The 26,274-nt window shown below is 47.7% G+C and overlaps 1 protein-coding gene across 2 annotated transcripts in view; it reads left to right on the plus strand.

The window, feature by feature from the left end:
• DPP10 (dipeptidyl peptidase like 10) overlaps positions 1-26,274 on the plus strand; it is a 1,755,202-nt gene that overhangs the window by 1,293,547 nt on the left and 435,381 nt on the right. For both annotated transcript variants that reach the window (XM_078683981.1, XM_078683980.1), the window contains exon 10: positions 19,219-19,316. In XM_078683981.1, the coding sequence (XP_078540107.1) occupies positions 19,219-19,316 (98 nt within the window). The remainder of the gene's footprint in view (positions 1-19,218; positions 19,317-26,274) is intronic.

Consider the following 26,274-nt stretch of genomic DNA (forward strand, 5'->3'; position numbering starts at 1 on the left):
GCAATGAAAGAGGGTCCCTGGGAAGAGAGGGCTCTATGGATCAGGCAGCCAAGTTTGAAGAGGCTGCTCTGAGTCACTGGGAGCCAATGAAGGCTCCTAAGGAGGGGTTTAGTATGGCTAAACTTTGGCTGGCCATGGATTAGCCTGGCTGCTTGGTTCTGGACAAGTTGAAGTCAGTGGGATTGGTACGCGGGAATTCCGACATACAGAGAGTTGAGTGTCAGGGTGACTTGGACAAGAGCTTCATGTGAGAGAAATCTGCAGATTTTCCTGATTCGGCGTAAGTGGAAGAAGCAGCCAGGGACCACCGAGTTGATTTGAGCCCTCATGGAGAGGTCGTTACTGATGGTGACTCCTAGGCTCTTGACCGAGGTGACTGGGGATGGTGGACAGCCCAGGGAGAGGGGCCAGAAATTGGAGTTCCAAGGGTTGACTGGCGGCCCTGTGAGAACCAGCTCTGTTTTGTCAGGGTTAAGTTTGAGCTAGTTTGCGTTCATCCAGCTGCTGATGAAGGTCATGGTGGATGGAACGTTCTCAATAGAGGAGAGGGAGGGATCGATGTTGAAGATGAGCTGAAGGTCATCTGCATAATTAAAAATGACTACTGCTCTTTTCTGGAGTTCGGAGATCAAGGGGAGAATGTACAGGTTAAGCAAAATGGGGGAAAGGGAGGAGCCCTGATGGACTCCACAGGTAAGTCTTTTTTTCTCCAAGGAGAAATTGGAGAGGCGGACCGCTTGGTATCTGTCTTTGAGGAATGAAATGAGCCATCTCAGCGATGGGCCCCGGATGCCGGCGCTCTCGACCCGATCGAGAAGAAAAAAGTGGTCGACGGTGTCGAATGCCGCCGACAAGTCCAGGAGCACAATGCCTGCAAGGTGTTCAGATCAGCCCCCTTTCTAAGTTCATCATGAACAGCCAGGGCGATGGACTCAGTGGAGTGTTGGGCCCTGAAGCCAGCTTGATGGGGGTCTAAATAGTGGGAGTTATCCACAAAGGTGCTTAGGCAATTTGCTACAAAAGCCTCCAGAATTTTACCCAGGAAGGGGAGTAACGAGATAGGGTGGAAATTTCGAAGCGCCTCGGGTTCGGCTCCTGCTTTTTTTAAAGGATAGGTGAGACCACCGCAGTTTTGAAAGAATTGGGGATCACGCCAGATGTAAGGGAGTTATTGAGGAGAGAGAGGGGGCGGGTCGGGGGTGTTGAGAAAGATCTCCCGGGCAATGTGGGGGTGACAGCTCTCCCGCGGAGAGCCGGAGCAAACTTCCCTAAGGAGGGAGAAGAAATCCTCCAGAGTGATCATAGGGAAGTAGGAGAAGAGAGAAGAGTTACATGGTGCGCCGCTGGGATCAGGGGGTGAGACGGCCTTGAGGATACTGGTTTTAATGTTGGTAATCTTCTCAATAAAGTAACAGCTAAGGGAGTCACAGAGGGATTGTGATGTCAGGGGTTTGATAGTGACACGGTCGGGTTTCACAAGTTCATCCACGATGAAGAAGATGTCTTTGGATTTACTGGTCGAATTCAAGATCTTGGAGGAGAAGTATTCAGTTTTGGCTACGAGGATGGCGGTCTTGTAGTCTTTTAAGGCAGAGAGAAAGGTGGATTTTTGAGGGGACAGTACTCAAGTCTCCACTTGCGCTCAGTTTGGCGTAGGGCGAGTTTCCTGTCTTTGAGGTCCTTTGTGAACCAATGCTGGGCATCGTGGGGCCTCTTATTTTTAAGATTTTTCAAGGGAGCGAAGTTGTCTCTTCCCTGGGTCAGCCAGGTGTTAAGGTCTTCAGCCTTGAGTGTGTGAGGTGAGATCAGCGGTCCTGTGGGTTGGGAGCTACTAGGCATAGAGGTAGAAAGGAATGCACAGAGAGTAGGAATATTTATACGACTCCAGTTCCTGATCATGAGAGGATCAGTGGTGGGGGATTTGGTAGTAGTGGGTGTGATGATGGAGAAAGAAATAAAAAAGTGGTCAGACCAGGTACAAGGGGAGATCTGGAGATTAGTGATGTCAAGGTTGGAGGTACAGACCTGGTCCAGGGTGTGTCCTTTAATGTGGGCGGCCACTTTGATATGCTGGGTGGAGTTCATACCGTTGAGTAACTCCGTGAAGTCCATCGAGAAGGAGCTTTCGCGCGAGTCATGAGGCCAGTAATTGAAGTCCTCTATGATGAGGATGTTGGCATGATTTATCACCAGCTCAATCAATCAATCAATCACATAATTTATAAAGCGCACTGCTCACCCGTTAGGGTCTCAAGACGCTGGGGGGAGGGGTCCGTTACTGCTCGAAAAGCCAGGTCTTGAGTTGCTTCCTGAAGGAGAGATGGTCCTGGGTCAGCCGAAGGTGGATGGGGAGGGAGTTCCATGTCTTAGCTGCCAGGTAGGAGAAGGTGGCTCTGCGAATGCGTGGTACGGCGGCGAGGACGAGGCTGGTCGATCGTAGCTGGCGGGTGGGCGTGTAGAAAGTCAGGCAGTTGTTGAGGTATTTGGGGCCCAGATCAAGGAGAGCCTTGTGTGCGTGGGTGAGGAGTCTGAACATGATCCTCTTACTGACGGGAAGCCAGTGCAGGTCTTTCAGGTGGCCGGAGATGTGGTTGTGTCGGGGGATGTCCAGGACGAGTCGTGCGGAGGCGTTCTGTATGCGCTGGAGTTTGGCTGTGGTTCCGGTGTAGAGGGTGTTTCCGTAGTCCAGACGGCTGGTGACGAGTGCCTAGGTGACCGTCTTCCTGATTTCGGTGGGGATCCATAGAAAGATCTTACGAAGCATGTGCAGGGTGTTGAAGCACGATGATGACTTGTCTGGTCATCGAGAGGGAGGAGTCCAGGATGAAGCCCAGGTTACGTGGGTGGTCCGTTGGCTTGGGAGTGGTGCCCAGGGCAGGCGGCCACCCGGAGTCATCCCAGGCGGAGGGAGTTGATCCCAGGATGAGGACTTCCGTCTTGTCTGAGTTCAGTTTCAGGCGGCTGTTCTTCATCCACTCGGCGACGTCTTTCATCCCTTCGTGTAGGCTGGCTCTGGCGGTGGCGGGGTCGTTGGTGAGGGAGAGGATCAGCTGGGTGTCATCAGCGTAGGAGATGATGTTGAGGTTGTGTTGGCGTGCGATGGCTGCGAGAGGGCTCATGTAGACGTTGAAGAGGGTTGGGCTGAGTGATGATCCTTAGGGTACGCCGCATATGACTTCGGTGGCCTCGGATCTGAACGGGAGGTCCAGGAGGATGAGGGCTGCTGTTTCCCCATTGTCAAGCAGGGATCTGATGTCATCGGTGGCTGCGATCAGGGCGGTCTCGGTGCTGTGTTTGGCTCGGAAACCCGACTGCGAGGGGTCGAGGGATCCGTTCGTCTCGAGGAAGGCGGCGAGCTGTCTGTTGACTGTCTTCTCGATGAGTTTGGCAGGGAAAGGGAGGAGTGAGATGGGGCGGAAGTTCTTGAGGTCGGTGGGGTCCGCTGTTGGTTTCTTCAGAAGGGCGCTGAGCTCGGCATGCTTCCAGCTCTCCGGGAAGGTGGCGGTGTTGAAGGAGATGTTGATGATGTCCCGGAGTTGGGGTGCGATGATGGAGTAAGCCTTGTTGAAGACGTGGTGGGGGGAGGGGTCGGTTGGGGATCCGGAGTGGATGGTGCTCATCGTGCGGGTAGTGTCTTCGGTGCTGACCGGGGTCCAGGTGCAGAGGGTGGTGGTGGGGGGCGTTGGTTCGGAGGTTGGATGCGTGGTTGGCGCGCCGAAGCTGTTGTGTATGTCGGCGATCTTGTGGTGGAAGAACGAGGCGGGTGAGTCGCAGAGGTCTTGCGAGGGAGTGATGTCGTTGTTTCCGGCGCTGGGGTTGGAGAACTCTTTGACGATGCTGAAGAGTTCCTTGCTGTTGTGAGTGTTGTTTTCCAGTGGTTCATTGAATGTTGTCCTTTTGGTGGTGCGGATCAGCTGGTGGTGTTTGTTGGTGGCGTTCTTGAAGGCAGTCATGTTTTCTGTGGTCTGGTCGTGGCGCCAGGCTTTCTCGAGGGTGCGGCAGTTCTTCTTGGAGTTTTTGAGTTTGTCTGTGAACCACGAGGCTTTCTTGCTGCCGGGTCTGCTGGGAGGGTTCTTCAGTGTTGCGAGGTCATCTGCGCAGTCGGTGAGCCACTGTGTGAAGATGCGGGCTGCTTCGTTGGGGTCCGTTGTGCTGGTGGGAGGTTTCTGGCTGAGGGAGGTGATGAGCTGGTCGGCGGTGATCTTGCTCCAGCTCCTGCGGGGAACCTGTTGCGGGTGGTGGTGGGTCGTGGTTCTCCTGAAGCTGAAGTGGACCCAGCGGTGATCCGTCCAGTGTAGTCCTGTGGTGTGGCTGAAGGAGATGTGCTTGCTGGAGGAGAAGACGGGGTCAAGCGTGTGGCCGGCATAGTGGGTGGAGGTGTTCACCAGTTGCGAGGTTGTCCAGAAGGGTGGTGGTGTTGCTGTCGTTGTTGTTCTCCAGGTGGAAGTTGAGGTCCCCTAGGAGGATGTAGTCAGAGGAGGTGAGGGCGTGTGGGCTGATGAAGTCTGTGATGTCTTCGCTGAATTGTGTGCATGGTCCTGGGGGTCTGTAGATGAGGGTGCATCTGAGGGTCGGCTTCGGGTCGGTGTGTATCTGGAAGTGGATGTGTTCGGCGGCGGTGAAGGTATCGTCGGAGTTGGTCGTGATGCGGATGTGGTTCCTGTGCACGATGGCGATGCCTCCTCCAGTCTGGTTGACGCGGTCCCTTCGGGTGATCTTGTATCCGTCTGGGATGGCTATGGCGATGTCGGGCGCCGAGGAGGCGTTCATCCAGGTTTCCGTGAGGAAGGCGACGTCTGGTGATGTTGTGTCGAGCAGGTTCCAGAGTTCGACGGCGTGTCTGTGGACGAAGCGGGTGTTGAGCAGGATGCACTTGAGGTGGTTGGCGCTGGTGTTCGGCTTGGCGGGTGCGGTGCAGGTCCGGAGGCAGGTGAACTTGCAGGCTTGGCAGGTAAAGGGTCCGTGGGTGCGTTTCGGGGTGGCTCGGTAGCAGGCGGGGTTCCGGTCGGCTTTGAGTGCGTTGAGGGTGGCAGCGTCGTATGTCCGTCGTGTGGTCTGGCATCTGCGGGGGCCAGGGGTCATGGCGCTGGGTGCGGCCCAGGCGTGGACGGGCGTAGAAGGGCTTGCCTTTGGCGCGCTTTCGGCGCACAATCTGCGCGCCCGCTGCGCGTGTCCGCTGCGCGTACGCGCTGGCTCTATATGAGGCTAAGTGGGAGGGAGGAGCAGCTGGGAGGTGGGAAGAGAAAATGGGGCAGGGCCGTGAGGGAGCAGCGGCGGGAAGCGGGGAGCGGGGGGGCACACCAGAGGGGACAATGACTACTACGCACAATATCACTACAAGCACAGTATCACATTACCAGCAGTGAGGCAGAGAGAAAGTACAATCACGAGGGGCACAAAAATGAGGACAGGAGCAGCTTAGAAGAGCGAGCAGCAGCGAGGGGGCACCGGGGTCACAGCTGGCGAGCCGTGCGGCGTGGGGGTGTCCTGGGGTCAGGACACCCCCAGCTGTCATGCTACTGAATAGTTGGAGAAAATTCGGCAAGTGGGCGAGTGGCCTGTAAAATGGGGCACAGGTTAAAGGGAGACTTTTGAATTCAAGTTTGAACAACAAGAAGTCGACAGAGGGAATTTTGTAGGTGGTGAGGGAAGTTAATTTATGGAATTGGGAGATGATGGCTGCAACTCCTCCCCCCACTTTGCCCTCTGGCCTATTTGCCTGGAGGATATAGTAGTTATCAGTGATGGCGGCCAGTATGTCCAGAGTAGAATCGGATGAAAGCCATGTTTCCGATAAGAGCAAAATGTCTGGCTTGATGGAGTCTAAAAGATAAAAAACCTCGAGCTGGTGCTTGACCAGCGACCGGGTGTTAAGATACCATATGGATAAGCGGTCTTGATTAGGGCTGGAAAAATGGGGGGGGATTTTAGGGTGGGAAACCCTTGGGCTCGAAGGAGTGTGTGGGGAAGAGGGTCGGAGGAGGAGTCGTAGGTGGTGTTTTTAAGTGACAGAATTCCGACGGTGTTTAAAGTGCTGAAAAGGTCTGGGTGAATGGGCCATTTTCCCTGGAGAGATTTAAGCTCCATTGATGTGTAACGGCGGGAGATACCTGCAGGGTGCATGGCCCCTGCAGGTATCTCCCGCATTGCATTTGGTGCACCCGATGCGCTCGTCCGCTGCACGACGGGAAGCACATTGATAGTTATAGGTGGAGACACAGCACTAATCGCGGTGCTCCGCCCCCAACTGGCAGCGAGGAAAGACTGCTTTCCTGCGTGAGCCTGCACCCTCCACAACAATCGGGAGAGCGCCGTGATGGACCGCGGTGCAGGCGGGAAGTACAGGAGGTAAGGTAGCGGTTTAAAAAGTACTGTGCAGATAGATAATTAAGTGCGGGTTAAAAATATTTTTTTTTGAAAAGCGAGCAAGCAGCAGGGTGTGAGTGGTACTTAGGTGTGACTGCTGGGCATGAGATAGCCGAGCCTTATGTCCCCCACAACGTTTTCCACTGCGTACCTTCAGCGCGTGTCCATCTAAACCTTCGAAGCCTTGCCTCACGGAGGAGGCCTTTCCACGACGCGAAGCTACCTACAACCCTCGGTGAGGAGATGCACGTTATATCATGGGAAAACCAACGCCTTTCAAATATTTTGTGCCTAGCCTCCAATGTACCTGAAGGAGGACCTTTCCTAAAAAGAAACCATGCCTGCCCACCGAGTCGACCCACACTTCTTCGCGAGGATGGGGTGTTGTTTGTCCCTCTACAATGTGAAAGGTGAGATGCAGGTTAACAGAGTTACACATGTATTTTGGATTTTTGCAGATGTTAACATTCAGACTGTATGCCAATGTACATTGTCACATGACGGATGTGTGGTAGTACCCGTGCTTTTTCATCACACAGTGTCAGTCAATGCCAGATGTGAGTGGACAGTTACTACGCACATGCTGGACCTGTTGTGAGCCGTGGCCTATGCTGTTGGTGTTCCACTTTGTACCACATTGCCATCATTGCTGATGTTCTGTGATTGCTATGTGTGTGTGCTACATCGTGGGGGAGTTGCCCCTGCAACTCAGATTTTGTGTGTTCTTCTCCCTTTGAGGTCGTGTGCCTTTGAATTGTGTGCTTTTTCGACCCTGGTTTGTTTTTCACTTGGGTCATATGTGCTCATGGACAGATTTTGTGGCTTGGTGCATTGATCGTCTGCTGCGTGTATTGTACGGCATGGATTGTATGTGCATGTGGACATCTCAGAGTGTGACGTACTCCTTTACGGATGTGATCCGCACTGCGCTACCTCCATGTTGATTTGTGGGCCATCTCATGTTTCTGGGCTGCTTCCATGCTATCGGGCATGCAGTGTTACTTGCATAGTCAGTGTGGGTCACAGAGCTGCTGCTTTGCTGGTTCAGCACATGTGCATGGGTCGGTTGTGGTATTGGTGATATGGAGGGAGTCCCTTTGTGCACATTGTGGACGGGGGCTTACTTGGAGTTTCTGTGTGTGCTGCAGTGTGCCAAGGCTATCAGTGACATGTTCCACGATCATTGTGGGTGTGCAGTGTGCTACACATTCTAGTGCATGTTTGCCTTTGGGCCCATCTCCCCCGTCCCCCCGTCCCTGGACATTACTCACCCTGTTGCTGTTGGGTCAGGTCGTATTGTGCTGTGTCTAGGCCCCCAATTCCTTCCACCGTCTCCACACTGCTGACTGTAGCCACCATTTCCTCCAGGTCATCCAGCTCCTCCTGTGTTGCAGGGCTCGCACCTCCAGTCGCCCTTGCTGCCTTCCTATTGGCGGAGAGCTTCTCCTTGATTTGGCTGTGCACTTCATGCCAGCACCTCTTGACCTCCTCCAGTGACCTAATCGACACTACAACTGCATTGACGTTGATGACGATTGCCTGCCATATTTCCGTTTGGGTTGCTAGTGTCGTAGTGGAGGTGCCAAACAGTTGTTAATAGTGTCCTATAACCTCCATGACGATGATCCAGTCTGCCTGCGGACTGAACCCCGTCTTCCTCTTCTACTTGCCCTTCCCCAAACACTGGGTTCCATGCTGGTCCTCTGTGGGGCTTGTGGGGTTTGGCTTGTCCTCTGCACTCGGTCCGGGTGCATCCATGGTGCTACGCAGTTAGAATTGGTTAATATTTTTTTTCCTTTCTTTTATAGTGCATTTTCCCGCATGACGCATGGGATTTGCAGGCCTGTGGCTGGTTTTCTCTGATTTTTGTCCCACGATTTGCCTCATCGCATGTTTTTTGTGTTCGCATATCGCATTTTTGCGGCATGGCTGTGACTTTCACATGGACATTTGCCGCGTTATCTGGTGTCTATCGCAGGCTACCACATTGTTGTGAATTCCACGTTTACACTGGGTTATTGTCCCGCGATGGGCTACGATGTTGAAAGCTGCATTACGCTACTCTTGCGGTAGTTATCACACGTTCTTGTGAATATACCCCTCAGTTTTTAAACAGAATGTATATGAATGAGATATGCGGACTAGATTTATAATGAATACGATTTGTTGATTGATATGATTTCCATTAGGGCAATACTCCTCTTCTGATATACGTAAGTGATGAAAGATCGTTACTGTATTTTGTCTTTTGAGGTCGAGGCTAGGCAACGCATGCAGCTCATGCGCTGTCTCTCGAGACATTAAGTATTCTCTCTGTCGGCATAAAGCCTACCCATTGACTTTTTATTGCTCACTTCAATTGTCCTTCAAAAAAGGCTCCCTCCCTATTGGTTAATCCATCTTCAGTGTCCCACCTTCTTGTAACTTGTGTCCTCCCCGGCAGCAGCGCCTAACCTCCCCTATCTTTACTCTGTTGTCTTTCTGTTGTTTTTTTAAGAACTCTTTTATCCTTTCACTCCCTCCGCTTCGAGCTCCGTTGGTATGTTCCTGCTCCAGCTTGGTATTACAACAATTATCACTTGTGTCAAACAGCTGTTCCGCAGTTATTTAATTTCTTTTTTTTATTTATTCATCAAATCCCCGGCGTTTTTGTTTGCGCAAGTTGTATTTTCAATGCAGTTGTTACGGCGAAGTTGGTAGTAGGCTCTCTTTCATTTCCGCTTGAAAGAGCGCAAGCTGAGACACTCTCCATGATAGCCACCCTTCATATTTGGTTCCTTTACATTCAGCTTTCCATTGTTTTCTCATTTTATTGGTGTCATCGGGTACATTAGAAGGATATGAGAGCCTCTAATCTTTAACCTTTGACCTTGGACTAAAGAAAGTTCAGCATAAAGTTAACACAGTTGGGAGTTGTCAATGGGGTTGCTGAGGGGTCTGTGATATATATGGAGGCACGCAAGTTTCTCAATCAGTGTCCAGGAGTGCTTGCTGTGACACTGCACACACCATGCATGGTGGCATTGACGCAGTGGGGAGGAAATACTTAGTTGGTGGAGCGCCTGTTTCACAGTATGGCATGCTTGCTTTAAAAGTCAAATATTCGAGACCCAGCACAGGTTCTTCCCAATGTTCATGTCATTTAGTTATGAATATAATGAGAACCATTTTTGTGTAATTAGTACAGAGCTTGAATTCCACAGGGATGGGTCATGCGCCTTAAACAGAAACAGGGTGTTATAATACTCATTACAGCAGTGTGCCAAGAAGTGAATCTGTTCACACTGTGAGCTACAGGCAGTGTGTTCCCTGTAATGCACATTTTATGTTTGTTGTATGGTGCAGTGTCAGCAAGGGTTGGTAATATGACTTTATTCCATCAGCAGGGCAATATTTACTGCAGTTCCAAGGCAGTCCCGATTGTTGATGAAAATGTTAATCTAAAAGACAGCTCTTCGTATAAACATTTACAAATAGTGTTTTCACTATGTCTGTGTAAAGGTTTATACAAAGAGCCTCCTTTTAGATTAACACTTTCATCAACAATCGGAACTGCCTTGGAAATGTAGTCCCACCCAAGTCAAAACTTCCTCCTCATCAATCTCAAGTGGATGATAGCCAGCCAGAATTGACAACCACAGCCTGCACTGTACAGACAGATCTCTGCAGGGCACCCCCAACCCACTCAGCCACCTTAACCACGTTGCTGCGGCGGCTATTTCGCCGCAGCACTAAGGGGGTGGGGCGGCCCCGCGGCAGTTCCATGCTTGTGACAGAACCGCTCCGTCACGGCACGCGGGTGAGCTGTGCTTGTGACGGAACGGTTCCGGCACGGCCCCACCGTTCTTCAGAACGTTAGCGCAGGCGCGGAATTCGCGCCGCGCAGGCGCGGCGGCAGGGCCGTGACGGAACCGTTCCATCACCAGCACAGCCCACCTGTGGCTCGTGATGGAACGGTTCCGTCATGAGCGTAGAAGAGGTTAACTTCACACAGACAGCTTCTATTACTGCCAGCATTCCTCTACTTGTATTTTGTACGCTTTTGTAACCTGCACACGTCACTTTTTCCTTCTGTAATGCACCGTTTGCTACCTCTTGTATTTTGTTGGCTCACGATTGTCATTTTTGCTTCATTTAATGTAACGTTTGCTTTTGTATTTTGCTCACTTGTAATGATCTTATGTATCAGTTCTGTTCCTATTTTGAAGCGCTCTGACACCTTCGGGTAAAGTCTGCGCTATATAAAAACGCATAAATAAAATAAAAATAAATAAATAAATAAACAAGCAAACAGGTCCACTCCTCCAGCCCGCAGCCTCCCCCCATAACATGCACGGTATTGATGTTGAACACACACAGAGGGCTTTTCACTTCTTGCAGGAAAACAGCAACTTCGGCCTTCAGGGGTCAGGCAGAGGCCTGCGACTTTCTAAGTGCCTTCTGCTGTGTATGTTGTGGTGTCGCAGTGCAGGCCTCGCAGACAGACGGCACAGGACACATGTATTTACTTTTGTGGCTAGTAACTAACTGACCACGCCCAGAGCCCTGGGCCTTTTATTGCTTGCTTAGGTTGCCCACGCACACGTCGGGCTTAACCAACTGCCCCATCACGCTAGAGGGGTAATCAACAGGGAAACAGTGGGAGGGGGCGTGTTCCTCTGTGGTACGTTCCACAGCCGGCAACACTACATTCCTCCTTTGCCTAGGGATGAAACAAACTGGGATACAACAGTACACAAAAGTCTTTTCATAGTCACTAGTGGTGCGGCGATGGATATAGCAGGTTATGCTTAACAAAGTTCGCCAATAGTCTCTGACTTAGTTCCTGAAAGGAAAATGACAAGGGGTACAAATCAGAACAGTCTTACTTTATTCTCGGCGGGGTCAGCTGTCTTGATCAGTTCAGCGCCAACACTGGGCCACGAAGTCCCGATACCTCTGGGAAGGCTTGGGCCACGGACGTAGACTGTATCTCGTTTGGCTTCGCTCTTCTGCCGCAGTCTGGGACTGGTCTCCTGTCTCTCTGTCATTGCAGTTGGGATCTTCCGTTGGTCCTTCTGGTTCTTCTTCCCTTGGAGTGGAGTCACGGGCTTGGCTCGCCCGAGTGTCTGCGTCCGTCCGCTCTGACGGTTGGCGCTGGGGGATCAGATGCCAGTTGTCTGGTTCCAGGTCTCCTCCTGCTTCGGGTGTTCGTTTAAAGAACGAAATGTTCCTTGTCACGGTTTCTCCATTTTTGACGGCAGTGACCATTGTCCTATTTACCTCCGTCACTCTCCAGGGATCAAGTTCAAAGGGCAGACGGAATTTCCCGCCAGGATGGCGATCTTTTACCAGGACCAGGTTTCCAACCTGGATCGGGCTGTCTGCTGCCCTCCGTTTCCGGGACGCCTTCTGGTTGTTCTTGGCGCGCTGTTCCATGGACCGGTTCTTGGGGATCTGGGCTAGCTCCCACGACGGGTGGTGTGGAATGGTGTCGGTTATAGCCCTGTTGAAAGAGAGTCGGCTCGGAGACACTCCCGTGGTGCAGTGTGGGGTCAGGCGATACTCACGGAGGAACTGATAGATAGCCAGCTCCAGACAGTGGCCGTCGGCTATTGCAATTTGGATTGTTTTATTCAGAGTTCTCATCAGCCTTTCAACTTCACCGTTGGCTTGAGGCCACCTTGGAGTGATCCGTCTATGTCTGATACTGTGGCTCTGCAGGTACTCTGTGAACTCACTGCCGTTGAATGGGGGTCCATTGTCAGTGCGGACCTCTTCCATGAGCCCATGGGTGGCAATAATCTTCTCGAACTTCGGGATTACCTCAGATGCCGCTGTTGACGTTACAATTTCTACTTCTGGATAGCGAGAGAAGTCGTCCACCACTACAAGCATGTACTTGCCCCCGGAGAGACTGCCGAAATCTGCGCTTACTCGTGCCCATGGGGACGTTGGCCCTTCCTCAGTGATCACAGGTGCTGGCGGGTTTGGTAGGCTCGTTGCTAGGCACACTGGGCAACTTTGGACCACTTCCTCACCCTCTTTGTCGAGCCCCGGGAACCACAACTTGCTCCGGAGTCTGCTCTTGGACTTGACGATCCCTTGGTGCGACCCGTGGGCTAGCAAAGCAGCTCGTTGGGTGAGGCTGCTGGGCAGTACCAGGCGAGGGCCTCGCAGGAGGCATCCTTCGGCCGAGATGGATAGTTCATGCCTGACTTGATACAGTGCTTTTAGGGCCGCTTGAGCGTCTGGGGTGCGGAAAGATGCTGGGCTTTGTAGCGCCTTCCAATCGTCCAACTCTAGGGCGCGGATCGCTATTTGGATGCAGTCATCGTTCTTGGTGGCACTCGCCACCTCCTCCAAAGACATAGGCCGTGGTCGTGACCGTTCTACGATGAGCCGGACGTACTCTTCTGTGGCTGCTGCTTCGGCTGCTTCAGCATCGGTGACTGGACGGGCATGCCTCGTGAGATAATCTGCTGGGTTCCGTGTGCCCGGCCGGAACTCCACTGTGAACTGGAACTCCTGCAACTGTAAAACCCACTTTTCGATTCTCGGAGGTGGACGAGAAGATGAGCCTTGGAACAACGGTATGAGGGGCTTATGATCGGTGATTACTGAGAAAGGATGTCCATAAAGGTATATGTGGAAATGGCGGCACCCCCATAGAATGGCGATGGCCTCCCTTTCGATCTGGGAATAGCGTTGTTCGGTGGGCGTCAGTGTGCGGCTGGCATACGCTACTGGTGCCCATTCTCCGCATGCTTGTTGTTACGATAGGACGGCCCCAAGGCCTGTGGGGCTGGCGTCCACTAGCAGCTGCGATTCATGTTGCGGATTGAAATAGGCCAGGGTGGTGTCTGCTGACAGGGCTGCCTTCATTTGTTCAAACGCTTCCTGTTGTTCCGGGCCCCACGTCCAGGTGGCATTAGACTTCGTGAGGTCGCGGAGGGGCCCTGTCAGGTCGGACAGGTCCTTGATGAAACGCCCGCAGTATGTTACCATGCCCAGAAAACTGCGGACAGCCGTGACAGATTCGGGTGCTGGCGCATCGTGTATGTCCTTCACCTTGTCTGGGTCAGGCCCTACTCCTTGGTCGGAGAACTTATACCCAAAGAAGCTGATGTCTTTGCGGAGGAACTCACATTTGTCTCTGTGAAGTGTTAGACCTCGCTCCCTTAGCTGATTGAATACTGCCTGGAGGCGTCTGAGGTGTTCCTCTAGGGTCGGGGCGTGTACCAGAATATCATCGCTCACGTTGAGCACTCCGTCGAGGTCTTGTAAGACATTGTGAATGATATTCTGGAACACCTCGGCTGCACTCGAGATGCCAAAGTTGAGTCTCGTATACCTCCACAGGCCTGCGTGGGTAGAGAAGGTCGTGATCGGGCGGGAGTCTGGATGAAGGGGAATCTGATGGTATCCCGACCTCAGGTCCATCTTGGAGAACCACTTGAATCCTGCGAGTTCCCCGATGATGTCGTCGATGGTTGGCGTCAGGTGACGTTCTCTCTTAATTGCAAGGTTGGGGAGGCGCATGTCCACGCATATCCTTACGGCTTCGGGCTCCTTTGGCTTCTTGGCAACTACAATGGGGATACCCATGGTGTGGGTCCTGTCACCCGTTCGATGATGCCGGCTTGTTCAAGCATCCTCAACTCATCTTCGACTTTGGGCCGGAGGTGAAAGGCGATCCGTCTGTGCCGGAGGGCTACTGGGGCCACTGACTGGTCAATGTGGAGTTGGACAGGGGGGCCTCTTAAACATCCGATGCCCTCGAATAGCGAGGAATGTTCCGACACCAGAAGGTCCAAACCTTGGGCTTGTACGGTCAAAGCGAAGTGAATGAGCCCCAGCTCTCGTGCTGTTTTGCAGCCGAGGAGGAAGCCAAATCCTTCCCGGGAGACGTAGATTTTCGCCTGTAGCCGTGTTGAGTCGTGGGACACCGTTGTCCGGAATACTCCGCACAGGCGCAGGGGGCGCCGGGTACCGTAGGCAAACACTTGCACTCTCGTGGGGTGGAGCGTTGGCGCATTTTCAAGGTCCTGGTAGACACTCGCGGCCATGAGATTTATCGTTGCGCCTGTGTCGATGAGGGCTCTGACTGTTTGGCCATGTACTTGGACGGTGCACATCGGTTCGGCTGAAGACATGGCTGCTAAGGTGTTGAGCATGCGCACCACATGGACGGATGCAGCGTCTTCTTTGTCGTCGTCCATGTCACTGCTCGTTGGTGTGTTTGGCACCGGTGCCATCTGACGCACTCTCCTGGGAGGAGCACCTTGCTTCTTCCTTTGCGACGAGAGACAGACGCTCGCAAAATGGTTGGCCTTGCCGCACGCGCTGCAGACTTTGCCCTGGGCTGGGCAGGCGCCTTTGTGGGGGGTGGCACCCCCGCACCACATGCACGCCACATTTTTCGCGGGTTGGGCCTGTTTCGGCCGTCCTTTTCTGGGGTGTCTCGTCCGGTCGTCCGCGGGTTGCGACCTGATGGCACACACCGGTTCCGTCTTGACTGTTACAGCAGCTTTCGGTTCCATGTGGGCTGCACGGGCTTTGGAGAGTTCTTTAGACCGCCCTAGGGCCAGAATGTCGCGCATGGACATGACATCCGTTTCTAGCACCCTCTCGCGCAGTTTCAGGGATGCGCACCCTTGGATAAATTGGGCGCGAATTTCATCCTCCGCATCCGGGAGTGTGCACGTGCTGGCCAGTTTCTTGAGCCGAGCGTAGAAAACATCTACGGATTCTTCAGGGAGCTGTCGCGCTTGACGGAGCAGGAAACGCTCGTAATCTGCACTGGTGAAGGGCTCAAAGTACTTCGTGATGGCATCCCGCAGGGTCTTGTATGTGTGGGGCGGGGCACCTTCCGTAATATCCTTGGAGATGTCATGAATGGCTTCTCCCCCCAGGTGCAACAGCATGGCGCGCTGGTGGGTCACAGCAACATTAGCTGCGACGAAATAGACTTCAAGCCGCTCCACCCACTTCTTCCACCGGGTGGCTTGAGAAGGGGGGCTGCCGGTGACATCAAACGGTTCCAGAGGTGGAATGTTAGTCATTGTGGACTAGCGAAATAGGCACTAGCGGTGTGCAGACAGGCGCCAGGGACTGTAGAGGACTTGCCGGTAAACAGGAGGACACCAGGGGCAATCTCCGCGAGATGCGTGAGGTTTAGCAGGGCCGGTGACACGCGCAATGCATGAGGAATCGCAGGCCGGCAACGTAGCGCGTACAACACATGGTACTTGGTGCGCACCGCGCATGCGCGGGCCCTACGGGGCTCCACCGGGACAGGGCCAGGCTGCAGAGACGGACCACAGGGCAGCGGGCGGCGGGCAGATGTCACGGGGGTACCTGGCAGCAATGTCAAAGGCCGCGGAGCGGCGAAGTACCGGAGGCGGCAGGAGCAGCTGGGCGGAGGCGCACCGGGGGCACGCAGCGCCGAACGGAGCCTCGGCCGGCCAAACGGAGGCACCAGGTGAGCCACGCCGGGCTGGAGGCGGCACGGGGGTGCCGGGGGCGCGTTGCACGCCCTGCTGGCGTGGAGGAACAATCGGTGGCTGGAGGGCACGCAGGGGCCGGAATAGCAACCACCTCGTCGCCAGTGTGGTGTCGCAGTGCAGGCCTCGCAGACAGACGGCACAGGACACATGTATTTACTTTTGTGGCTAGTAACTAACTGACCACGCCCAGAGCCCTGGGCCTTTTATTGCTTGCTTACGTTGCCCACGCACACGTCGGGCTTAACCAACTGCCCCCTCACGCTAGAGGGGTAATCAACAGGGAAACAGTGGGAGGGGGCGTGTTCCTCTGTGGTACGTTCCACAGCCGGCAACACTACATATGTGTCCGTTGCCTGCACTGGCAGTGGCTCGCGGCCCAAGCACTGCATCTTGCTAAAATCCAGCATTGCACTCTCTAATACTTGAAACATTTGGTTTACATATGTCCTGCATTAAGGAAACCACGCCTTATATTTTTAAGACTGATATTAAACGGGAGGGGGATTCATACCTGCCAAAAGGCAATAATGAGGAGCCTTGACTCTAAGGACCCTCAACCAAATTGCAAGCCATTGAAATTTTTACACTCACATGATAAATCACCCAAACAGAGCTCCAAGGGTACAGTTCCAGTACGAGAAAGCGGGTCCGCATAATGACTAAACATTCAGATGGGTGTCAGTACAAGACAGTTATATGACATTTAAAAAACATGGCAATCTGACACTTTGCAGAAGTCAAAATAAAACTCAATTTGTCATCTTCATGCACACGCACTTCATAACCATTAAGCTGAAAGTTACTGGACATTATTAGAAGGAAATGAAATATTAACACATTTGAGACGCCAATCGTTTTAATATCTCGAATTGTTAAAATAACAACGTGAACATTTAAGAAATTGACAAACTACAAAAGCAAAGTATTTTATTTTAAACAGTTTTATTATTTTGTATTGTCTGTAAAATATTGTGATGATTTTTTTACCTTATTACAATAAAAACGAAAATGAAACTACTGGACAACTGCACAACACAAAATGAATGGGGATGAAGTACTTGGATGATGAGTGGTATTAGTGCCCACTGCCAATGGCATTCATTGCAGTGACCTCAGAATGATGAAAGGCTGAGTCAGGCCCTGCTGCTTTTAACTGCTTAAACAGATGTATAGTGCAGGCACATAAAAAACAATGATAATAAAAGCTCCCAATCCACCCATCTATCTTTAGTAGTGATTACTTGGTGCCACCAAGCAACAGAGAACTAAGAAGAGAATATTTGTGCTGCAGCAGGACATGCAGGTCATGGAGAGGTGAAGCTCAAGGACTGGTGAAAAGGGCAGATGGTAGACCATAATCGGGCAGCGCTAGGCAGCATACCGCACAGTTGTGTTTCAACATCATCTACATTATAAATATTTACAATTTAAGGTATATGGATCTTCAATTATACCCATAATCTCACATTATTTGCAAAGGACTGAAATTAAGATTAGAACCTAGGTCTCATGGATACACATCTAACAATACTCTCACTGCACCTAAGTTACTTCCGCGTCATTGAAAATATACTATATGCAGAGCCACTGAAATTATGGGACTTTGCAGCCCTGGCGGTGTTCACATAATGATCAATTTGCCGCATTTGCCTCTGAACCCATCATCTGCTGCATAAATTGCAGATTCTAACAAGAAAAAATTGTTTCTAGCTCACACTGACCAAACATTACTAAAACTGCAGTGACATGTTGGTTGACTGTTCACCTTTCAGTTGCATATTGCTATATTTCGGTGTCAAACTAATATCAATAAGGTGAAACCTTTGACCAAACGGTAATAACTGGTAAAAACAACAATATAATGAACTCATACTATCACAAAAAATGTGCTGCATTATGCCTCACAATTTGTATTTTCATGCTGCATAATTTAGTAAAGTTTGATGCATATTTTGGGCTCCCTTGCTGCATAATTCCAGTGGCCCTGATTATATATTATTTTTAGGTCGCGCTTAAGTATCGTATCGTATCTATACTTATATAGCGCTACTGCCACCCTACGGGTATCCTGGCGCTTTTAGATATCCAGACACTTGGTCAGCTGGCTGGTGAAGAGGGAGAATGGGACATAGATCAGAGTTTTTGGAAAAGCCAGGTTTTTAAGTAGCACGAATGCGCTGTCTAGAAGACTTGCTGTTATCATAAATGTAGAAATCCTGCGTGCAGCTTGCCATTGGTTCACTTGTACATCAGTCTTTTTTGCAGCCTCCTCATTGGTTGGCTCTCCTAATACATCACTTCCGTTTGTAGCACTGTGCTCCATTTATTTCATCGGGGCACCCGCTTCACGGGTCACCGCGCACATAACTTTTATCTACACAGTTGCCGCGCTTCATGGTACAGCACAGCGCTGCCTGATTCTATGTTTCTTAATTTGTATGTGTCCACTCAACTGCAAACCAAAACACATGGGTAAAAATTATTGTCATTCAGAACGCCAATAGTTCTAACTATTGCGTTGTAAATGCTTGTTTGCAGTTACTATCTATTCAATACTAGAAATGTTATAGTGCCCCTGTTGTGCAGGCATACGTTCTCTAAATGCAAAGCTGCTATACTCTTTCTTCAGCAACTAAATGATTATGCCACGTGTTATTGGGTCGTTTGCTTTCTGAACTACGTTTTAGCACAGAGCGAGAGTATGTTGTTGTACAACTGCTATGTTGGTCATCCAATGATTATAACATATGCTATTTGTCTGGATGCCTTCTTTGAAATGCACTTTGGTACTAAGAAATAGTGGGTTATCTTAACTGACACAATGTGACTCATTAGTTGCTCTTCATGTTCCGGGTGTTATCAACACTGTACTTCCCGAGGGGGTTGAATTCTAAGTAAAGCGTAATATTTTGGTATGTTTTTAATGTTTTAGGTATTTTCAATAGTCTCTGCCCTTATTTATTCTTTTTAAATTGTGAGATCACTTGTAATGTGTTTATCTTTAATGATATATGTTGAGATCGAGTAAAGTCGGAATTGAATTGAATTAATGTTGGGAGCATGCTTCTGTTAAAAGTTAACCAAAAATATTTCAAAACTGTATCTACCACCTTGACTCTTTTTAAACCAATATATTAAATCATAGTTCCTATTGGAATATTAATATTATTTTGTGCCTTTTTGGTGCTAAAGCAATTTAGGAAACAAATGTGGGTTTAACTAAATAGCTCAGTGTGTTGTTTATATATTTTTATTATAAAATCAAACAGCCTGTAAAAATAGGTGCTGTTCATAGAATGATTTCGTTAGCAACAATGTCGTCTTCCAATGTTTGCTACAGCTCACTCCTATTTGCTTTCTCCAGGCAGGCCAAACAAATCCAACGGTAAAACTATTTGTTGTGAATCTATATGGACCAACTCACACTCTTGAACTCATGCCACCTGACAGCTTTAAATCAAGGTAAGTAACTGTGCACAAGGGCTATATATTACACCATTTAGTTGAAAGGTTTTTTGTCTGCTTTGAGTAGATAAAATGTACGTCTCTGGATGCATCAACTGATCATGATATTACTTCATAAAAATATTTCAGAAATGTAGCATATACATTATTGTTGCAGTTATTTTATATAGCATAACCTTGGCTCCAGTGTGTCGTTTGCAGAGAGCATATTTATTGCAACAATGTAACACTATTATATAGGTAATATGGTTATAAGTACACTAGTCTCTCGAAAGTCCCCCAAAAAATGTGTAATATGTATATTGGTGCTAAATCCAAAGTTCGTGTCATTTATGCAGCCATCCTTTCCCCTAATTCCAGCCCAATTTAAAATCACGCAGGGCTCTGTCAACTCCATCCAGTGGTAGAATGAAGAGCCATATGGCTCTACGGGCTTCTGATATCTCCAGATGAAGCTTCTTATGGCATCTGAAAACAATGTTGGGTGCTAGAAGTGGCAATTGATGAAAGATGTCTAGGAATGTGAATAGTATAGCAGTTTTGACTACAATACATCACATTGTAGAAGCTGCTAGAAAGAGGGTTCTGATTTCTCAACATCTTGTAAAATGATTTAATTGAGGTTTATTAGTGATCAAGACAATATTACCTACTACTGCAGCACTCTAATTCCCTAGATGCTGTGCGTTTGCTACACACCACAGATCAGTGATCATTGTATCTTTATTACTTTTAATCTGCATTTTACCTTTACTAAAAAGACATCCAGAAAACTATCTAAAGGTGGCTGACTCTTTTTCTAGCTTTCATGGCTAGGCACAGATTATCTGCATATATGCAAATTTGCACCTCAATCCTTTTAAAAACTACCTGTTGAGGGACTCAAAATCAATTATGACTCTTGAAAAGGAGTAAGTAATGGAGGTGAGATAGGGCACCCTTGATGAGTTCCTCTGCACATGACTTCTGAGATAACACTCATCATTCGGACACTTACACAAGAGGTAGATATATCGTGAAAACTATGCACAGAAATCTAACTGAACCACAATGTACCAGAGGTATAGCCAGCAGACCCTATAAAAAGATTTCTCTGCATCTATTAAGATCAAGTGAAGCATCCCACCCTTGAGTGCTCCACCATTGAACAGTGTGGTGGCCATATTTGGATTTGCGGGTGTGATTCTCCAAAGAATGAATCAATGATGCTAAGGTGAGATCATCTTGAATGTGACCCTGCTAAGATTAGACACATGTATCGTTTTGTATATTTTTACACTGGTATTAATAAACCATTCTCTTTAGAAAGCTAGCCTAGTTTTAGAAAATTTACATTTATGATTCTTTTTCCCCATTATAAGAAAATAGGTTATTAGTTGGGGAGTATGTACGTTACTTCCAAATAAATAAGACCACAATCCTGTTCTGTATAACAGACAAGTTCAATAAACCTGGGATCTATGCCCTGGCAGCTATGGCACTGAGCGGGTGGGCTTGAGTTAAGAAAAAGTGTGTTAAGTATTTACTATTACAAAAACAATTAAAAAGTGAAAACCCAACTAAATAAGAGTTTCACAACCAATTTCTAAAAATAGATAATTCATTTAAGAACAGAAATAACACCAAATAACTAATATCAAATAAGAGTAATTGTAGTTACGATTTTTTAAATTTTAGGACAAAGGGCCCCAAGGAAAGGTGCCGTCCAGAAGTATCAGTTCGCAGTTGATTTAGGCCTAGGTGTAATGTCTAGCCTACCACAATGGAAAATATTTGAATTCCGAATTGGGAAACATTTAGGGCCTGGTTACGATGTCGGTTGGAAACGAAACCTCCCAACTCCTTGTCGCATTCGGTTCCGACTGACTCGCAGTTGGCGGTTCTGACCGACCGATTATGATGCTTCTGAACAACGTTCGGAAGGACTCCCATTAACTTCAATGGGAGCCTGTGTTTCCGACCGACAACACAGGCTCCTATGGGGAAAATGGTTCTATGTGGAAAACCTTGCACTCTGTGGCGGGCACCCCATGGTGCACGCCACACTGTGCATAGCTTTACAGGGGGGTCCCCTTGGTACCCCTCAACCCCTAACCGGAAGACTCAGGATAAAGCGGGGCCTCCTAAGGGCCCCCATAGTCAGTTTCTAGCAGCATTTTAGTGTCGGACACAATGAGTCAGAAAGGCTGTCGGAATCTGGCATTGTAATCGGTCGGTCAGAATATCGATCCGTAGAGCTGTACAAATTGAATAATTAAATAATATGGTAATAAATCTTACTTCAGTATTATTTGTATAGGTTGCCTCCCACTCTACCCCTGTCCTGAGGAAGACCCACAAGCTGAGGATGTAATTACCCTCCATGCACTTAGGGGTCAATTAGGATGGCGGAGGGACAAAGCCCGTCCGCCATCCTGTTGGAGGACAGGACCGTCCGCCACAGGGGCGGATGTCCCGTGCCACGAATTAGGATGCACCCGCCACAGTGGCAGGTGCATCCCGCATTTTTTACATTGCGGCGGGCGGTGCTGAAAGCACCGCCCGCTGCAATGCAAAAAATGCATGTTGTGTGTTTCAAAGCACAACATGACAAGCACCGTGCGGTACCTGCCATGTTCTATTTTGAAACGCAGGGGGGTATCATAGGTACCCCACATGTGCACCCCCCACGCCCCCTTCACCCTGGGGGCCCGCAAAGCAAGGACCATATGCGTTTTCCGTGGCGGCATTGCCGCCACGGAAAGGCATTCCCCTCAGCCCATGCTAATATGGCTGGCGGTGTCTAATAGACAACGCCACTATATTCTCCCGCCGCGGTCACCTTGCGACCGTGGCGGAAAAGCGGCGGACGGTCTTCCCATCCGCCACGGTCCCCCCGCCATTATAATATGGCGGGGGGAAATAGGTGGCGGACGGGCAAGGATGGTGGATGGATCACCACCGCCTGCATGGCGGTGGCGATCCGTCCGCCATCATAATTGACCCCTTAGTCGGTTTGAAACATCGACATTCATCCCCAAGTGGGCCTGTACCTTATGCCCCCATTATACCGACCAACCAACAGATGATCCCTCTCTGAATTGTTTGAAAATTATCAAGAGTAACAAAGTAAATGAGCAATGAAGGATAGGCCATAACTAACTGGTGTTGATGCTACTTATAACCATTTCCGATTAGAATTATTGTAATTTTTCTGTATTTGATCTACCTTCACTCTGTGAAATCCTCTTTTATCTCTTTTATCTATTTCACACATGAGCGCTACTCCTTCACCTCCGCACTTTGGAGCAACCTCTCTATAACTACTATATAGCATGGTAATGTGCTAACCTTCTGATTATGTTTCTGTGAATAAAACAGATCGTTTCTTGAAGAATCAGAGGGTGTTGTTTTTCTTTTTGAAGCTGCACATTTGAAGCTTTATGTATACTTAGTACCTTATGCTGATCTTATGCATGCCTAAATTGTATTACGAATCAAAAATGTATTTTGACTCAATATTGCGTGATAAATAAGTCTAGGACCAATAGTTTTTTTAAACTACATGATACCCAGGTCCGTGGACAATGATTGGGTTACCCCATTAGTTTATAATGGCATTCAGAATTAAGCAGCATGAATCAGTTGCAACTAAATATATTTAGAAAAATCTCTCAAAACTCTACAATATGCAGCTTCTCAGAACACTCTCTGTTCTAGAATAAATGTTGTTAGATCTTGAGTGATTCTGCTAAGACAGTTAGGTATAACCGTGATCAGAAACAATTGCACTGAAGCAACACTTTGGGGCTGATTTTGATGTTGGGCAGAATTGCTTCCACCTGACACGTCTTGTAACGGGACCAACCGACATCCGGTTGGTGGTCCTGCCCGCCTCATTAGAATGCGACCGTACACTGTTCGGTCGCATCCCAACATTTCCCAATGGGAGCATGCATTATGGCTCTAAACCAGCCTTAACACATGCTCCCAAAGGAAAATGAGAGGTCTGGTTCATCCCTGCAGGCTCTGGGAAACTAGGTGCCTCCTCAGCCCCCCACCGGAGGCCGCACACACAAGGGGTCCCAGCTGGGGATACCCACACACGCTTACTGACATGGTTTCCATGTCAGACAGGCTGGTATGGAAACCATGCCGGAAACCATGCATCGTAATTCCAAGGGTAGAAAAGCCCGTCCTTTCGGATTACGAGCAGTTCCAACTGGATGCTGGGCACCTTGAGCCCATTGGAAACAAGCAGAATGTCTGGACGGTTTCAATCTGACCAGCTGCATCATAGTCAGCCGATCATAGTTGAAACTGACGATGGCGAACGCAAAGCCTTTGACCGAGGTCATTGCCTTGCCTATGAAAAGTATATTCAACAATATTCTGCTGAGACATGAACATATAAATTCATTTCAACTGATGTAGGACACTGGCAGTAAATGTCACAAACAAGGTTAAGTATGTGATCTAATATTTCTATGTTACCCAACGTTCAATTCTTCATTAGTACAGTGCACTTAACTTAAAGACAACAGTATCAACCTCAAAAACTACGTAAGCATGCATTGCGTTGTTCCTTCCATAGAAATTAAAGCATACACTTCAATGAATAAGTTCAAAGCAACCTTACTGCATTGCCAGATCTCTCATTAGTTCTAAATTTGATTATACCAATGCACTACTGGGAGGATTCCCTTTGTGTCAAGTCATGTATTTGCAATGTATTTAAAACACAGCTATGCGTGCTTTAATGAAGCTACAGAAGTATGACAGCATTACTGACAGATTAACCTTGTTCAATAGTATCTAGTATCAACATGTCTCTCATTAACCCCTTCAACGCTCATGACGAGCTGGGCTCGTCATGGCGTAGCCTCCTCGCACGCTCATGACGAGCCCAGCTCGTCACGTAAAGTGCGGTTTCGCAAAACCCAGCGTACGGGCGGAATTCCGCCCGCAGGCATGCGGTTAAAAATAGAGTGCTTGACATTGAAAAGTGTATTTCCAGGGAAATATAATTGAGAGCTATAATAAAACTTGATGGGGCAAGGTGTTCAGTTTGTTCCTTACTCATCCACAAGAAATGGTGTTGAGACAGACTATTGAGTTGGAAATATTATGATTCAGAAATATCGACAATAAGAATATCGTGGTCAAGAATATCGAATTCAAGGTAAGAAATATTTAAAAAAAATATATAGAAGTCATTATTGTTTGCAAAATATATAGTTGTTTAAAATATCGATTTTTTAATTATTGTTATGTATTTTAGTTTATATTTTACAGTATGTGAGGTATATTTTTGTGTAAATGTATTGTTAATGTTTTTTAACACATGTGATACATTTTTAGTAGTTATGAATTTTAATTTAAATAAAATGGGTATTTATCTGTTCCGTATTGGGTTCTGGGTTTATAGCAGAATAGGGTGGAAAGTAACATAATTTTAATAAATTAACAATTAATTTGTATTTATTTAATTAAATTGTATCCTGTCAATTGTGGGAAGTAATTTATTTGTAATTAATTATTAATTGGCTGTTAATTAATATTAATCAATTAATTGATAGTCAATTATGGTAATTGTGTGATTATTTAAGGTGTGGTTTGTGGGGTTTAAGGGGTAAAGGGTGGGAGGTAATTTATTTTAATTAATTAATCATTAGTTCTTAGTTATTCTAATTCATTGATTGGAAATTAATTATGGGCATTGTGTAATTCATTTTAAATGTGGGTTTGTAGGGTTTATAGGGGTAAAGGGTGGGAAATAATTAATGTTTAATTAATTAATTAGTTGTTAATTTATATTAAATAATTAATTATGATAATTGTGTGATTTATTTAGGTGTGGGTTGTGGGGTTTATGGGGTAAAGGGTGGGAAGTTATTTATGTGTACTTAATTAATAATTAGTTGTTAATAAATATTAATTTGTTTGAAAATTAAATATGGAATTTGTGTAATCAATGTTAGGTGTGGGTTGTGGGGCTTAAAGGGTAATAGGTGGGAAGTAATTTATTTGTAATTAATTACAAATTATTTGATTATTAATATTAACTGACTAATTTATCTTTAATTATGATTTTTGTTTATATTTTATGTGTGGGGGCTTTATTGTTATAGGGGTACACTGTGGGTAGTAAATTAATTTTACTTACTTTATAATTAGTTGTTAAATACTATTATTTTCTTAATTGAAAATAAGTTTTAATTGTGTAATTATGTTTTTTACAGTTTAATTTTAGCTGTGGGGGTGTGTGGATTATAGGGGCAAAGTGTGGGAAGTTTATTAATTTTTAGGAGTTTTAATTTGTTTTTTCATTGATAATATTTCTTTAATTGGTAATTAATTATGTTAATTAAGGAAGTTTAGATGTGGGTTTTGAATTGTTAGGTGTTATAGTGTTATAGCGTAGGAAATAAAAAAACTGTATGTATGTAATAATTGATGTTTTTGTTTCTGAATAATTTATAAATATAAATATTTGTTTGGAAATTATTTTTATTTTATTTAATATAATATTTGTTGGTATTTGTCATTTCTTTTTAACGTTATAATATGTTTTAATTCTGTTTGTTTTTATTTTTGAACTGACTGGAGTGAGAATATTAATTGTTACTCCTCTGCAATCCAACAATTTCCCAACTGTTGCGCTCACTGGAGTGGGAATAATAATTTGTATCCCTCCACTATCCAATACTTTCCAGACTTTTGCACTCACTGGAGTTGGAATAGTAATTTTTACCCCTTCACTGTCCAACACTTTCCCTACTGTTGTACTCACTGGAGTGGGAATAGTAATTTTTACCCCTCCGCTATCCAACACTTTTCCTACTGTTGCACTCACTGGAGTGGGAAAATAAATTTTTACCCCTCTGCTATCCTACACTATCCATACTGTTGCACTCACTGAAGTTGGAATAGTAATTTTTACCCCTCAGCTACCCAACCAACACTTTCCCTACTG

This window comes from Lissotriton helveticus, chromosome 3_1 (assembly GCF_964261635.1).
Source record: "Lissotriton helveticus chromosome 3_1, aLisHel1.1, whole genome shotgun sequence".
Taxonomy (NCBI): domain Eukaryota; kingdom Metazoa; phylum Chordata; class Amphibia; order Caudata; family Salamandridae; genus Lissotriton; species Lissotriton helveticus.